Consider the following 16,142-nt stretch of genomic DNA (forward strand, 5'->3'; position numbering starts at 1 on the left):
GATTTTAAGCCTCATTATACCTACTTCAGTAGAAATACAACATTAATTTTGAAAATATTTCAGCCTTTACTGATTCCAGTTACATCTTATACTCAATTCACACAAGACAAAATGTTTTGCGGAACACATACTTAATATCACCGACACTTCCTGAGGTATTAATACAATAATTACCATTGTCTTCACACAAGTGAACTTTTCTGGTACGCAGAGAATGGAGTTACATTGCACGCCCTAGAAAAAGATTTATGCTAATGTCTCATTTTATATTTAAAGCCGAGCACTCACGATGAGATACGACAAAAACCGCAATGCGACGACCCATGCGCAACAGATCGTTTTAATGAAGTCCGTTCAGACTCCTCCAAGCGTTGTCTAGCGCTCAGAAAGAGTGGAGTTGGGCTTTATACTGTCATTGTTGATATATTGTAAATGTTGGCTACTTCCATCTTTAAATTTTTTTTAACAAGAAAAAAAAAATACAAAATGGCATACAAATACTAAATGTTACAATATTTCATAACAGCATATACTGATCACAATCCATACCTTTTGCATACTTATCTGTATAATTATATTACATCTAGGCCCATCTCATTATAAAAATTATGGATCCACCCCTGATTATCAGAGTGGTTTTCCATCACGTAAACATTATTTAAAAGTGCTTGATACAACATATGAATGAAACAATATTTGAAACATTTGTTGGTACTATATAAAATGAAATACTAGAAATTTAACAATAGCAATAAAACCAGAGTAATATATACAGTAATATAAATTGTCATCATATTAATATTATAATTGATTACACATTAAAGCAGTTTATACATACAGTAGTGAAAGGAAAAGTTTTCTTACACAAATTAGAATAAGAAATTTGTTGGATCTAGCATATATAATACCATGGATTATTGAAGTAAATATCTGATTTCATTTTCATAATAGATAAAGTAAAATATGTTTTTTTCCCCATCTATTTTGCCTAACACAAAGCGAAAAATAACAATATCAATATTTTTTTTGGCTTTACATTTTTAGTAAACAAAAAATGTTTTTATTGCTTTGTCAAATATATAAATTATATATATTTTTTTCAAAGAAGAAAAACACACAAAGGTGTTAGAACTAGAGTAGAGTAGTTCACAATCTTAAATAGTATACCGGTAAATCTGCCCATGCTGCTGAAAATACAAGCCTGGAAGAGTCAAGATCCTAGACAAAGAACAACATTGGTAAGCAAAAGAAGAAGCATTTTAAATTCATAAGAATAAATACAACTGAAATTAGGGAGACGTTATCAGAGCACACAAGGCCACCAGGACAGTACTTATGTTGGCGAACTCACTCACGAAAGGGTGACTGATATAATTCAACTAAAGCTTTCTTTTACAAAAACTGTTGTATGCCCATATATAGTCATGATGTGCCTATATATGGTCATGTTGTGATGTCATCATGACCATATTTAGGCATGTTTTTGTCAAATAAAATTTTATAGTCTGAACAGGGCTTTAGCTAGATTTACACTAGACACAATAAAACAACACAACAACATATCGTCGTGTAGTTGGTATTCTGCAACAGAGCGCATTTGCATCGTGTTGTTGTCATGTCGTAATCGTGTCTAGTGTACACGTAGCTTTAAGGTACCGTAAATGACTGAATAAGTGCATCTCTTGAATAAAGGTAAACTCTTAAATAGACGCCACACCAAACACGGTATTTTTTGCTAAGCACCATTCTCGAAAAAGCACTGTGGTGCCTAATGAAGGGTAATTACGCAACATGCCCTGATATTTCATAACATCGTGAAAATATTTTTTAAAATTTAAAAACAATACGAACGTTGCAGATACTTCTACCAAAGAGAACAGAATTGCAAGAGGTTCGACTGCCCTAATTTTGTATGCACGCAATGACACGTTAAAAAAATACAACCACAAGTTAGGGGCACCCTATTAGAATTTGGAGTGGAGTTGAATAGCTTGGTGGTTAAGATGCTTGCCTTCCAATCCAGGGTTCTGGGTTCAATTCCTGTCAGTGTTGCAGGATTTTTTTCTCACGACCAAAACAACTTCCACTCCCTAAATCTCATATTGAGATTTAGTTTGTGTAAAGCATCGTGTGTGTATGTTTGTCTTGTGTAATGGATTGTCACCTACACGTTGGACAGTGATATACTTGCTATTGACAATCCTAGGCACATGTATTGTGTGCCTAAATAAAGAAGAAAGAAAGAAATTGGAGGTCAAAACTCAAATTAAATTAAAATAGTAAGTAATTTACATAGAAATGAGGAAAGTACACTGTGGAAACAAATAGCTTAGTGACATTGAGCTCGGTAAAATTAATTGTTTGCATAGATGTTTGCCATATGATATTCTAGCACAATAAAATCAATAATGCTGCACGTTTTAGACTAAGCGTTGCTACAGGGCTCCTATGAAAATGAGGCATAACTTATATAACAGAATAACAGACTAGCTCACTTGAGTATGTCAAATGCATAGAGATCTTAACAATAAGCACTATTACTACAGTAGTTTCAGCATATTAAAAAAAAAACTGACAAACACTAATATAATAAAATGTATTCCTTGCAAAGCCATGGGGCTCATACGGCTGTAGCTTAGCCCCAGTTTCTGCAACGTGAAGCGGATGAGAGTGTGAGTGTAGGACGCCAGGTTACCCCCCCCCCCCAGCAATTTGCTAGTACTCATTGATACAGGTGGTGTAGATAAAGTACCTTCCTCAAGGACACAAAGTGAAGGATTGAAACCTCGACCTCAAGGTTGGGAAACCAAACTATTTTCGCTGCGCCAAACCGTACTTAGGAATAAATAAATTAATAGCTATTAGGCCTAAAATATTTATACAACAATCCTTAAGGCACATGAACAGTCACAAAAAATTGTGAAACTATTTTTTTTTTTTTTAACAGAAGTTATGTATAGGATAAAACAATGAAGTAGCTGTCTAGTTAAAGCAACTTTTTTAATGTAAATTTTATGGAAATGTTTAAAAAAAAATATAATAAATAATACTAATAATAAATAAATCAAAGCACATAAAGCTTGGCTCATACTGTGCTGACAATCGTCGGGTAACGTGTCCACAAAGAACGTACTTCGGTGTTACCATAACTCTCCATGAGTAGCTTATAACTTTATATCACTTTTTCTGCTATGATTAAGAGGATGAAATACCGGTATGTATTTATAGCACCCCATTGTCAATCAAGCTAACCTCTTTTACTCTATACCCACTAATGGTAAATTAGAGGCGATTTTTTTATTTTCTCAAGTAAACAATAAACTGATCATTTTCATCACATTACATTATTTACATGAAACCATGAGGAAATTACACTTATCTAAAGTAAAAATTTAATAATAATGTAGTAGGTGCCATATTCTTAAAAACTTACAGCCCAGACTGTATAAAATGAATCATGTATGTATGCTTTATCATTATATTTGCTCCATTATGTTTACATAATATTTCAGAGTTATTCGATAGGTATTACTCCACAAAACTACTGGCCAAAATGGAAGCCTAATGCATACTATTTTACTACATTATTATACACATGGTATAACTTAATACAGCAAATTATTGCAGCCAAAAGTTGCACAATTTATTAACATTTAATATGGTGGCCTGCAAGTACCAAAGCAACATGTTAAAACCACAACAAAACATTTGAAACATCACATTTTAAAAAATATTACGCCAATTGAAACAGTTTACATCACCAAGCTTTTCCAAAATTGTTAAATGTTATGCAACTTACATAATGTCATGTAAATCAACTATCTTTAGCCAAGTTTTTAAATGTTGTTAGGCCACATTTAAGTACAAATCAAAAAATTGATTGTAGATTAATAGGAGGTTGACCAGAACAAGAGAAATTAAACCCTGTGAGATCCAGATATATGAATCAGTGTGTTCAACATTTAAAAAAACAAACAGATGAGTTCGAAATTTTGTTAGCATTTAAAAGCTATAAAGATAACAATGAACAAATCAAAAATTAACTAAAATAGAAATCTGTCTACAAAATAAACATCAGGTTAATTAAATATGTAATAAATATATGGTAAATGATTCACTTCATTAAAACATCTTGACATCTATAACTTCTGTCTTTTCTACTTTCCATTAAAAAATTAGTTTTGATGTTTCAAAAGTTTTCCTGACTTTTACATGTCACATAATCATAGCATGCACAAGATAATTATAATGAACCCATACCTTCAAAGTTTTTGATTTTATTACACACATTTATGCTTATCTGTCATTAATACTATTATTAATACACCTTCTGTCTTTTCAACTTTCTTTATTTAAAAAAAAATTTGTTTGATGTTTCAAAGGTTTACCTGACTTGTACAGGTCACATGATCCTAGCATCCACAGAATAATTATAAAGAATCTACACCTTCCAAGTTTTTGATTAATCACATATATTTATGCTTATCTCTCATTAATACTATTTATTTAAAGTTTAATTAAACAAAACAGTAATGTTTTTAGTCTATGAGTTTGTGACATACTTAACTGGATAAATCCACAACTTGTGTATTAAACAGAACACCCCTTGAAAATAATAGAAACATCCTGTGGATGTTCAGTTTACGAGAACACCAGCAATTGTCAGTTCATCAAATTAAATGTATTCACAAAATAGACAAACATTTTTCCCTGAATTTTTGTTTTCGTTGTTAGTTGGAAAGGACAAACAAATAATCAATAGCCAAACAAAGATGATGTGCTCTCCTTCTTTCTATTATTATTATTATTATTTTGTTTAAACATTACTTGAGTTTGAACAATATAGATAATAGATATTTGTTTTTAAATCCAAGTGAAAAGATTATATTTTTACATTTGATAAATGTGAAGTTTTTGTCTTATTTTCTTTAGAATGGAATTACTTTAAATTTAAAACATTAAAATTGTGATTACTATTGTCTAATACCTCTAATATGTCTAATAAAAGTTAACTACAGTATGTCCAACATAAGCATCACATGATAATGTGTAACATGTATCATTTATTATACTACTATTATCTACATAGATTAAATTTTTATAATTGAATAAAAATGTATCAGTTACACCATGGAGGTATAAAATTACACTAATGATGGCAAAGTAGTTTCACTAAGTGTGTTAAAATATTAATTGGAATAGGGATTAGTTCTGCATTCTTACTTTTCGCACCCCCGGGGGCGGATCCAGCATCTTTAAAACAGGGTTAGTGAGTAGCACATAACTTTGATTTGCATTGAATATTCTAAAATTTAATGACAAAACGAGGGGGGGGGGTGCCCCTACTGGATCCACCTCTGCTGCCATCCACCCCAAAACCAGCCTATGTCCCTGCTAAATCGACATCAAGAAATTTTACATACAATCTGTATATACTACAGTACCTTTATAAATAGGTATTCACACAATTTCTGTCCTCGGCTTTGTATGTGTATCTTTATATCTGATTTAATTTAAAAGAAAACATAAATGAATCTTCCTAAAATTACACAGACCTATAGAAAATAATGTATTGATAAAATAATATTGCTTGCCTATGTCAGGGGCGGATACAGGATGCATTGAAATTTTTAACATTTTGTAGCAAAATTGAGAACACGTTCCCTCTCGTCCCTCCACTGGATCTGCGCCAGAATGTCTGATATAAATAGAATTTGCATAATTTTGTAATTCTTCAATACAGATGAAAAGAGCAATTGGGGAAGAAATAGCCTGTGCAATATATGCCACAATTCAACATAAACAAATGTACCATGACTAGCATTGGCAATTGAAATCATCAAAGGTACATATACAGTTTTTAATAAGGACATCCAATTGCCAATATATTTATTGGCAATTGAGTTAGATTAAATTTTAATGTAAGTGTAAATAAGTGGTCCTTTGCTGAATATAAATTCAGAAAATTCAGATTAGGTCCATGCGAGATGCATATTTATAATGTTTCTATTGCATAGTGTAAACAAAATAATAATATTTTGATGTGTGTTTTGAATTTATTCTGCAAGTATTTGGGAACATACTGAGTATTCAGTACGATAACATGTTAGGTAGGGCAAACATCACTCATGTAAAATAATAATTCTGGAGACTGTCGTTCTCACCCTTTTGCATCTCCTTTTCTTGTATTTTGTCTGTTGTCATTTTTTCTGTGTATGTTGTTGTATGTAAAAATTATTTGATGCATAAAGTGAATAAGAAAAAAAAAATCTACAGTGAAAACTCTATTTTACAAGTATGGGGCATCTTAGGATTTGGAACCGTAAATCAAGGTCAAGTCGAATTCATAGTTATTTTTGATAAAAATTAGCAATGAAAACTGTGAAAAAAATAATAAAAGATGAGATTTGGTTTATTTGCTTATTTGCATATTTAAGTTATTAGCTATCAATTGAAATATAGCAAGTATAAATAATTTATTTGCTAATTCAGATGTTCTATGTTCTGTTGCACAGCAAAATGTCTATATATGTCAATGAAAACTGAATAGGTTAGTCTGTCTCATTGGATAACATATCTGATTTGCTATGTTTGCAGCAAAATGTCTATACAGTATAATCAATGATAACGGGATAGGTTAATCTGTCTCACTGGATAACATATCTGATGTTTTATGTTCTGTTACACAGCAAAAATGTCCATATAATCAATGATAACTAAATAGGTTAGTCTGTCTCATTGGATAACATATCTGATTTGCTATGTTTGCAGCAAAATGTCTATACAGTATAATCAATGATAACGGGATAGGTTAATCTGTCTCACTGGATAACATATCTGATGTTTTATGTTCTGTTACACAGCAAAAATGTCCATATAATCAATGATAACTAAATAGGTTAATCTGTCTCACTGGATAACATATCTGATGTTTTATGTTCTGTTACACAGCAAAAATGTCCATATAATCAATGATAACTAAATAGGTTAATCTGTCTCATTGGATAACATATCTGATGTTTTATGTTCTGTTACACAGCAAAAATGTCCATATAATCAATGATAACTAAATAGGTTAATCTGTCTCATTGGATAACATATCTGATCCTATTAAATGAGCAATTTATTACAGGTCTCCCTCTAATTAAAGACCACTCCAATTAACGACCACTTCTAATTAAGGACCACCTTTCTGTGGTCCCAAATTTCTTATCTTTATTATTCTAATGAGAAACCAAAACTGCCATGGAAAGTACTGGTCTCTAATTGGAGGGAGATCTGTATTTTAATATTCAGACTTCATGACTTATATAAATATTTACCACTGTATTGTAACACAACAATATAAACCATACAGTACGAGCAGTCTGCATATTAAACAAACTGTATGTGTCATGTCCATAGAGACGGTGTGTGAATATTTGCGTGAATTGTAAAGCTGGCGTGCACATGAAGTGTGCATGTACTTGAAGATGTATAACAAATGCAGTTTGTCTTTCATTCTGCTTGAAACCACACTTATTATGAACAAGTATGATTAGTCACTATGATATTTCCCAAGAGAGATTCAATCCAAATAATTCTGAAGGTGTTGCCCTTCGGTTATTAACAATTGCACTACAACATAAATAAATTTCAGTGATAGTAAGCACATAGCCCCAGCATTTACATTATGGCTATTCTCAAAATTCCAAATGTGAATAAAGAAATAAGAAGCACAAATAAAAGAGTTACAAAGAAATTACGAGAACAATTTACATACTGCATCAAAAATAAGGTTGGCCTACATTACAGCAGCACTTTGGTATCAGTGAACTTTTTTTTTTGTCAGACCAAAAAGGTCAATTTAGAGCACAATACTCGTAATATATTTAATCAGAATAAAATCACCTCAATGAAGAAACCTTAAGAAAACTAATTACATTGTCATAAACAATGGCTAAGAAAATTATTTATGATGTACATACCATTTCGTCAAATTTGGAATTTAAAATTTTTAAAAACCTGGCTAACTGCCCCTGAAAAACAGCATTTTGCTAGTTACCAATGTTTCATGCCCTGTTTCCATGTAGGCCTAAACACTTTCTTTCTTTTGTTCCTCTTCAATGTTTTGTGAAGAAGTATGATACAATGTCAAATAACATAAAAGAAATGGAAATTGGCGCATATAAAAGTTGCAAAGTACATGCCTGCATGAATACATACAAAAAGATACATGACAGGAAAAATCATATTTGTCACGCACTACAATAGAACAGCAGTTGGCATCTTCAGCCATATCAATTACATCGATTCGCTGCAGAATTTATCTGTACTGTTGTTGCCAAATAAATAATTTAATGGATTAAATGGAAATATAAACTGTGCAGGTTTGAGCATTTTGAAACTCCAGACAATGTCTACTTTCTTGTGAATTTTGTATCAAGAAACTTGCTCAAGGAACTTATATTTTAATACATAAATAAATAGTTAAAAAACAGCATCCTGTATTTCCAAAAAGTAATATAGATTCCACGTGTTCTATCTATAAAAAGGTTATCTAATTTACATAAATATTTAAAAAATAGATTAAAACAATGTAGAGTTAAGATCTAGATAATCATCTCCATTTCTGCATCATTTGGCTGCTGTACGTTGATAGGCTGGTTCTCGTTTCTCGCAGGTTGTTGTTGAACAAGCTCAATGTTAACATCAGCCTCCGTCTCAATCGTATTTTCATTCACTTGCTCGATTATAATCTTCTGTTCATCATTTTCTTTTATATCCTTTTTGCTTGTCAATGATTCTCTATTAGTTTTCCAACATTCTCCACATACTTCTTTCTTTTCTTCATTCACCTCTTTTCCATTCCCTTTTTTTATCTCACGGATTGTCCTTGTTCTCTTCTTTATCTTTTTCCCTGCATGTTCCAACACATCTGAGACATGTTGAAGAAGAAGGATGAAGTAAGCCAAGCCAAGGATAATCCAAATATATATTGCGATGCGGTAAAAAATACTGTAGTGCTTTTTTGGATTGGTTCCTGCAGTTTTAAAAGATAAAAGTGGATTTTGTATCATAAATCAATAAATTAAAAACTGTATAACTTGATACAATTTCATTTCTATATGCAAATCAATAATTATATGCAAATCAATAATTATATGCATAAATCCACATCCAGACTATCACACTTTGACAAAAACACATTGTGACCATATATAGGAATATCAAGACTATAAATAGGCACATCATGACCATATATAGGCACATCAAGACTATATGTACCCTAGGAGCCAGACCAGGTTTTGTATGCACTTTGAGGTACAGAGAATTTGACTTCAGAAATTGGTTCAGGGTGGTCCAAGAAACATTTTTGGCTTGGTAACACATTTTCAAAATGTGGAAAAAGGTCAGGGTCAAAGGTCAAAGATATAAGGTCCTTGTATCTCTGGATCCACAGGTAGTAGAGAGTAGGGAGTTGAATTTGGTGCCACATTGTTCTGAATATGCATATTTCTATTTGCTCTAATGGAACATTTTGCTAAAAAATGACCGGAAATGCCGTTTCTGAGCTTTGACAGGTTTCAAGGTCATAGCCATATGGTTCTTATATCTCCGCAACCACTGTGGTAGAGAGTTAATGGTGTTGTCAATTTGTTCGGAACATTCATGTTTCTATTTGGTCTAAAAAATGAGTTTGCTAAAAAATTACTGGAAATACCCTTTCTGACCTTTGATATATTTTATATATGATAGCCATTGAGTCGTTATTATCTCCGCAACCAATGGTGGTAGAGAGTGTTTGCGGAGATATAAGGACTAAGGTTAGAAACAGCATTCCCGGTCATTTTTAGAAAAAAAAAAATTGTATGAGAGTAAATAAAAACAGAGGTTCCAAACAAATTGGCACCAAAATTAACTCTCTATAAAATCATATTCTTATGTATGATTTAGCATTATCAATAAATAAATAAATAAATTACCTGCAACATAATCGCCAAAGCCTATGGTACTGAGAGTAATAAAACAGTAATAGAATGCTAAATGATAGCTCCAATCTTCTACAAGAGCAAAGATGACTGCAGGGATTGTAAAGAAAAGAAAAAATCCGCTTGTGCAAATCATTGCCATGTAGAAAACCTCTGCTCTATTCTCTTTATTCTTTTTCCATATTTTCATGACTCTTTCCTTGAACTTCAAAGAGCGATTCTTTACTCGGTTACTCAATTCCGCCAGGACAAACCCACATAAAGGAATGCCAATCAGGGCATAGCAGATGCAGAATTGCTGTCCCGCTCTTGAACTTGGTGCAATGTTGCCATAACCTAGAAAAAACAGAAAAAAAGAAAGACCATTAGTAGCAATATGGAGATCAGTAATTCCCTTACAAATTATTCTAGGTTTCTAGAGTACAAAACAAACATGATTTGCCACTCTCCATTAAAGCTACATCAAATTTTTTTTATTTAATTTTTTTCCCCAAAAATATCAATGCAAAAATAAAACAACAGTATAATACAAAATTACAGAAAAACAGTAAGAAAAAATTGCATTCTCTTTTTTCTCGTTTTTTTACTTTGATTCTTAATTTAAATTGTGTCCATTTTGGTATGCTTTTGTGTCTTGTGAAAAACGGTGATCAAGTGTTCTGTTTTTAAGTTAAATTATTATTATTATTGTTATTATTATTACAATTATGTCAGTGTTTATTCAACGATGCTGCATAATCAAAAGTATATACCAAACATGCGAAACACCATAATGATAATTTTGTATAATTGATGTCCCACAGATTGAATATTAAGGAACTTTCGAATGCACGATGACAGTAGGACGTAAAACGTAATGACGTCACTAAAAGACATCTGCACATGCAAGAACGTTAAGTTTTCGTCGCGTGGATTCTAAGACGCAATTTGGCCAAATCTATGTATGCAGAGAACGTAGGACGCCCGGTAGGACGGTCACACATGAGTGATTCCGTTCTAACATCGCATGAGTGAAAAAATCGAAAGCTCCCTATATCTGATGTTGTAGCAAGTCATACAGGCATATGAATATGGTAACATCTACTTCAGTAATTTTTAAAAATTTCTGCTTTCAAATTAGCTCTACATAAGGCTAAGCCTCCAAACATTTTTCAAGCAGTGCAGTATTTTTTAAACATTTACAATAGTGAGTTAAATGGAGTCAAGTCATAACATATTATGCTTAACTAATGTTCTGAAAATTGTTTTAAGTGTACTTGGAAATTGTCATGCTAGTTTTTTTGGTTAACTTTATGCAATGAGTCAGTGGTGTTGCCAGCGGGGTTGGGACATGCTTAAGCTTAGACCTCACTACATCGGGCAAAACCAGACACCGCCACACACTGCAATTACTGTAGCTTCTGTAAGCCTGTCATCCCTACTTAAGACATGTCGGTAAAAACCAATACTTCTGATTTCCACTTCACATGGCCTTCACTGTAGTATTACAATACTGTAGTGGCCCATGGGTAAATCTGCAAGCAATGGTAGATCAAGGGGGCAGCAAAAGAGGGCGTTTGACCCAACCCACCACATTCTGCCGTCCGACAGCAACCAAAAAAAGATCATTAACCAAGTGTGAAATCATTTTCCTGTCATTTTATCACAGTATACCACTTGTTGGAACAATTTCATCTGGTTAATAAGAGTGGATTACAAAATCATTTTTTATCATCCAATAAAGTAAGTACTATACGTCTTTGGCTTTATTGGTTGATCAAAAATAATTTTAAAATCCAATATACTACCTGTGGTGAAATATTTAGAAGGCACAAATAATAGATAGACATTGCTCATTTGAACAAATTAAATACATTATTTTGTCCAATGACACAAATCAAGAACAATTTGGTTCCACCTAATTTATAATTTTATTACAAAAATAGGGTATGCAAAAGAATATGGTGATTTACGTAAAATAGGATTTTTTTAAAATTGTGCATTGTATAAGTGTTTTTAGCACATCACAGATAGTATATTTTTTAGGCAGTGGTATTATTCCAGTCTCAAATGAATTCCTATTTGTGATTGGATGTTATTGGGCTAATCCATTCTATACAACCAATAACATCCAATCAGAAATAGGAATTATTTTAAAGCTGGTGTAACAATAGCCAACGTCATATATTAAGTGTTTTGAACACATGGGAACAAAAACAGGTGCCATACACAATAAACCTGCCAGTAGGAACCTTATCCTTTGATGATTTATTCAAAATTGCAATAAAACATACATCAATTCAATTACATTATGTAAATGCAAACAGTAGAATGAGAAATAATTTTATTGTATATGCGACAACATGCATGCTATGGATATATTATTGTTAAATATATTGTGTCATGTAATACTACTATACTTATAATATACCATATGCTAGTTTGTGCTATAGTTTCCCATGGCTTATGCCATATACCATGCTATGACTTATACCATATTTTTTTGTGCAATATACCATTTGTAATGGCTTACTGGTATAACATTTGCATATAATATACACATACAGCATAGCTATTATATTTATTATTATTGTGCAACAGAGAATTCATACATTATCATTAAATGTTTCAAACTATGTCACACACAATTTGCTATGGCATATGATGTATTATACACATTTCATTGGCTGTTGCAAGCTTTTTAATACCTTGTGAAATAATCTTTCATTGTTTTCTTAATTTATCATTTATATATTTAAAAACATCTTAATATATATTAATGCTTGCAGAACACCACATAGATAGTTCTGAAAAGAACTGTTGTTGGTTGAGAATATCTCAACGTTTTTTTACAGGATAACATAATCAGTGATTAACTGTTTTACAATATGGTCCTGTTTAAAAGATTAAAATCACATTAAAAAGATTTGAAAAAATTAATCAAGAGTACAGTACATTAACCTCACTCTTAAACCATTGCTATGGCTTCGGTCACATAGAATATTAATAAATAAAACCTACTATACAATAACTAGGTGTTACATTTGCATTTTGTAAACCTGAAATATTATAATACATACAATGGTGCTGATTTACATAAAAAATAACATAATAAAATAAAATATATGATACACATATATACTATAAATACATTATATATTTAATTTTGGTGTAAAGCGGAGGTATGATGCATCATCTTTGGTGAATTCAAACAGTAACAAAATTGCTATTATTTTTCTTTCAATTTCATCCATTATTTGTGCTAAATACATTTCTAATCCTATTGAAACCGATTATTTTCAATCAATAATAGTTGTGAAACCTTCACATCTGTGTTTTTGCAACTTGTACAATGACTGGCCACGGAAAGTTTTGCTACACAAATCACTATAAATAGGCTAATTAAGCATAATTAATTCATTCAAACAACTCTTTTTCAAAATTCTGTTTATGTTGAAGGAAGCGAAGCTCTAGAACACTTTTACCGACAGTCTGAGGAGTTAATATTAAGAAAAAAAAACCAAAACTACACATTTTAACGGCTTACGGTAATATATGAGATGAACCTTTTTTTATGGTGATTGTTAATATTGTTTGTAAATTTTACCTATGGTGTTCACATTTTACATATTTTGTATAGAAATTTATGTCAAGAGTACCCACTTTCGTGCTTGGCTCTCGGCCCATGATTTCTTCTTGGACATCTGTCTAACGTTGAATTTGTAATAAATAAATAATCTGGGAAGGTGGTTTCTAAAACATTTACTTTAGTTTATATGCATATGCTAGATAAAATGATTTCACATCTTTTTTTAGATTAATACCTTCAGAAATTCTGGACTAACAGCCTTACAGTTGAAAAAAAAAAAGCCAAATCACCAACTCAGATTCCGGGAAAAAAATTGTCATTGATTAAAAAAGTTTCGTTTTTTTTTCACTCAATAATTTAGAATTTAAATGCTGAAAGTTTTTGGATCTCTAATACTGCAAGGCCCTTAATTATGACATGAAAAGGAAATGAAGGCAAGGTAAGATGACAACTGACGACAAAAGAATGGTTTCTCAGGGAATTCCCCCATTAATTAAATTCTAATAACAACTTAATACCCTAATGGCTCAGATATCAAGTGTGATATGGTTGTCAGGATGGTTGTTATGAATTGATCGCCTGATTTACTTTTAATGCACATAGTCTATAATTTTTGATTTCCAATAATTACTAACTTATATTGGACACTTCAGTGTGGCGCAGCAGTTGTGGTTCAGACTTTCAATCGTAAGGTCTGGGTTTCGAGTCTCCACTGTGCAGATTCGCTTGTGTCCTTGGGCAAGGCACTTTAGCTACATTGCTTCAGTCCACCCAGCTGTATCAATGGGTACCAGCAATCTGCTGGGGACTAACCTGCGATGGACTAGTGTCCCGTCCAGTGGGAGTACAACTCTCATCTGCTTCACACTACAGAAACTGGGGATAAGCTCCAGTCCTATGAGCCCCAGTGGCTCGGAAAGGATTTAGTATTGGACACTTATATATTAAATAATTAAAAATAATTATAATAAACTGTAATTTTAACAAAATGTCAATGTGCTTATCACCAAAGGAATTTGAATTGATAATTTATAAAATTAAACGATGGGCAAATGTTCTCTGATAAAGTCTTTGAGTATGTGCTAAGTGATATAAAAAGGATATGAAGGCAAGTTGAGATGACAACTGATGACAAGTGAATGGTTTCTCGGGAAATTCCCCATTACTTAAATTCTAATAACAACTTAATATCCTAATGGCTGAGAAAGCAAGTGGCTGATATGGTTGAGAATTAAAAAATGAAAAATTAAATATGAATAAAAAAATAAATCTAGATATATATATGTTGTAACTTTCACCTACCCCTTTAATTTTTAATTTGTTTATAGAATATTAAATATACAAATGAATAAATATAAACAAAAATAAATATAAATAAATTATTTACAAAATATAAAAAATGAATATAAATAATCTAGCATTCTTATAAATAACTATGTTGTAAATTTTTCAGTTCTCATTTAATATTAGGCCTATGAAAATAAAAGCATAACTTTGCTGCATACAATATTTTTTTGTTTCACTTGAATTATTATTAGATTTCTGATATGTATACAATATTCTGTGCTTCTATTTCAATTTCAGTATTTGAGATGGGTTTGAGAGCAAATAGGATAGTTAGTGATATTTAGAAATAAGGAAATCAAGAATTGTGTTTGTACCTTTAGTTCACAGACATTTCAAGACATGATTTCAATTCTTTACCACAATTAAATAATAATAGGGGCGAATCTGGGTTCAAACTTGGGGAGGGCAGTGTTGGGGTCAAAATGTTTCCAAAAACCACCAAAAAGAAAGGGGGATTCCTAGATGGCAGGAAATGAGCTTTCCTGACTTGGAGGAGTCTTTTAATGACTTTTAAGTCCTTCAAAATTCAAGGTTTTCCCTATTTTGAAAACGGTCAGATCCGCCAATGAATAAAATACAAACAAGGAGCAGATTTGAATCTTAGTATTGAGGATGCTTGCCTTCTAGTCCAGGGTTCAATTCCTCTGACAGCACGACTTTTTCTAATGACTAAAAAACAACTCCACTCCCTAAGCCCCTGAATATAAACAACTCCACTCCCTAAGCCCCTGAATATCAGCTGACTTTCAAGGATACGCTGGAAGGATCACCCTCTATAATTATGGTTAAAAGAAAAAAATTATGTGCAAAATATTTTTCGTAACATCAACCAACGGATGTAAACAATCTGCTTCAGCTGTCTTCTGTACACAATTTATCGACAATGACGGAAGTCGGCAGTTTAATCAATAACACTGTGCAAATCAAGTGCCATTATTAGTAATGAGAAAGAAAAACAGAAAATGACTTTATGCAGGTATCTCTGTTCCTAGTCACTACATCTACTACCCCATTAAATCACTCAATATTTTTGAGATAATACACTTGTAGCATCACCTCACCTTAGTGTTTCTCAATACCAAATGTAATATCTTTTAATCATTCAAATTCAATTCAAAAATAAGTTATTATCCACAAGGAAATTCATTTGGCCATGGCATAACAAATATAAAACAGAGTACAATGAATTATATAGATAATTATATATATATATATATATATTTATATATATATATATATATATACATACACACATA

The 16,142-nt window shown here is 31.8% G+C and overlaps 1 protein-coding gene across 3 annotated transcripts in view; it reads right to left on the reverse strand.

Moving 5' to 3' along the window:
* Nucleotides 1–3,375: 3,375 nt before the first annotated feature.
* The window catches only part of LOC117110505 (potassium channel subfamily K member 16-like), a 44,827-nt gene continuing 32,060 nt past the window's right edge, over nucleotides 3,376–16,142 (reverse strand). For 2 of the 3 annotated variants that reach the window (XM_033253242.1, XM_033253252.1), the window contains exons 3-4: nucleotides 9,966–10,307; nucleotides 3,376–9,022 (exon numbers count right to left, since the gene is read on the reverse strand). In XM_033253242.1, the coding sequence (XP_033109133.1) occupies nucleotides 8,592–9,022; nucleotides 9,966–10,307 (773 nt within the window). In that variant the 3' untranslated portion in view covers nucleotides 3,376–8,591. The remainder of the gene's footprint in view (nucleotides 9,023–9,965; nucleotides 10,308–16,142) is intronic. The other variant, XR_004445708.1, reaches the window with a different exon arrangement.

Source organism: Anneissia japonica, unplaced genomic scaffold (genome assembly GCF_011630105.1).
Source record: "Anneissia japonica isolate Jap-2015-1 unplaced genomic scaffold, ASM1163010v1 scaffold1511_len2985839_cov193, whole genome shotgun sequence".
Lineage (NCBI taxonomy): Eukaryota > Metazoa > Echinodermata > Crinoidea > Comatulida > Comatulidae > Anneissia > Anneissia japonica.